Raw genomic sequence first — 1,836 nt, forward strand, 5'->3', positions numbered from 1 at the left:
CGATCGAGCAGAACCATACCCAAAGCTATGGTTCATAACGGTTTACTGAAGCTGCGACAGCCGTCGGTGAGACTGTATGTTGTGAATATTGCCAATTTACCGGAGGGGGTGGACATGTAGGTGATTAAGGAGGTAGCAGCTCTGACAGCAGTGATGGGGACGCATATGGTTGCTGAGGAGACAGACAGCATTAAATGCTACCGAAAATATGCTGACGCTACGGCCAACCGATACGGCGATCGGCTCGACTGCAGCAATCGATCATACGTCATCAATTTGGACGTGGGCGGCCGAGATCAAGGCAACCGTTTTTGATGTCACTACAGGCTGTGACGGCGATAGCAGAGGTGACCACTATGGAGAACGTGCTGAGAGTTGTCGACACGTCTGCGTCCAGTGCTGCAGTATCCATGCCGACGCTCCGGTCCGCTAATACGGCCAACGATCGGCTCGACTACAGTAACTGAACATATGCAAGCATGACCAAAGTGATATGGGCGGCGAAAAATGCAAGACGAAATGTCGCGAGTGCTTTATTTGCGACGGATGTTGTAGCTAATCTGCAATACAGTAAAAAAAAAAAAACACGATAAAAGTTGGATGGAACCAGCAAACGAGCGCCGTCACGACTTCTTCCGGCCGTGCGCTTGAGCTGGTGACAAAGCTTTGTGAACGCCCATTTGTGCGCGCGCGTAAATCAGCAGGCGTCCGCCGACTGTATTGTCGACGCCAGAAACAGCTCTTCGCGTGTAAATTGTGTTTGGTGTGTATGTACGTAGCAGAAATCTTCTCTACCGCTGCATCCATATATTTGTGTTGAGCCTTAGGTATTATTTATTCAGCGGCATGGCACGCTAGAGTACAATACATAACAAGTTTTACTGTGCTGAAAGAGCTGGGTTCTTTTTTAAAGTAAAATAATGGGGTGTTTGTGGCGACACGTAGTTGCTATCTCAAACTGTTATTGGTTTAGAAGGATAATGCCCTGTAATTGTATTGATCATTCTTACCGGTCGCACAGAACCCTAATAATGACCAGTACCAAAACCGTTAACTATACTTAAGGCTGCTCCAAGTAAGCGAACAGGAACAACCTTGAGGTGGTTGGGAAGAATTTTAACTCATTCTATCTCTTGCTCGTCAAGGTTCTGGCTGGTCTGTCTGGACACCTGTGGGCATTGAGTTCCAGTCTGCCGACATTACAGTCTAGAAGGTGGAGCAGAAACTGGTTGCCTTTTTGGCTTCAAGAGCAAGGCGCAAATAATGGTGCTGGGCAAGCGTTTTGCTGTAAACCATGTGCAAGCTGGGGTAGCCGGGGCTCGCCAAGTGCGCTGGGCAAGGCCGCTCCTGACCCCTTCAACAACGTGCACTTCATGGGGCATTAATCGAAACAATGATGTGTTGGTGAGTCAACGACATGAGCAATGTCGGTCCTCATCTGATTGTTGCTAACCCCAAGATGAAACACGGCTTGAAACTAGGCGTGAAGTGCAGAAACTCCGGTGCTGAGTCAAGCAAGGGGGCTCTTTCTAGTCGAAGCCGCAAGAAAAGGGCAAGGCGACAACCAAGGTCAAGAAGCCAGCCCCCAAGGAGGCCACAGTTGAAGACTGCCCATCGAAATCGGGGAACGCGTCCAGGACGGCGCAGCGAGTTGCTCCACAAGCCGCCCTCCGGTCAATCTGCCGACCGCCATGATGGCGCTCGGCTACGAGGAGATGTACGGCATGGAGCACAGACGAGTCCATGGCAGCCTACATGGTGCAAATGAATGTTGACCGTTTCTGTTTACGAGCATTGCGTTGGTACCGCATGTCTAGTCAAATATTCTTAGCAAAT

At 49.8% G+C, this 1,836-nt stretch overlaps 1 protein-coding gene across 1 annotated transcript; it reads left to right on the plus strand.

The window, feature by feature from the left end:
* Nucleotides 1-153: 153 nt before the first annotated feature.
* PPTG_21536 (hypothetical protein) lies at nucleotides 154-467 on the plus strand (the record flags this gene model as incomplete). Its single annotated transcript, XM_008898335.1, has 2 exons — nucleotides 154-282; nucleotides 327-467. 2 exons carry the CDS (start codon nucleotides 154-156, stop codon nucleotides 465-467), a joined length of 270 nt encoding a protein of 89 aa, XP_008896583.1.
* Between the last annotated feature and the right edge of the window lie 1,369 nt (nucleotides 468-1,836).

The sequence above is a fragment of the Phytophthora parasitica genome, assembly GCF_000247585.1.
Source record: "Phytophthora parasitica INRA-310 unplaced genomic scaffold supercont2.6, whole genome shotgun sequence".
Taxonomy (NCBI): domain Eukaryota; phylum Oomycota; class Peronosporomycetes; order Peronosporales; family Peronosporaceae; genus Phytophthora; species Phytophthora nicotianae.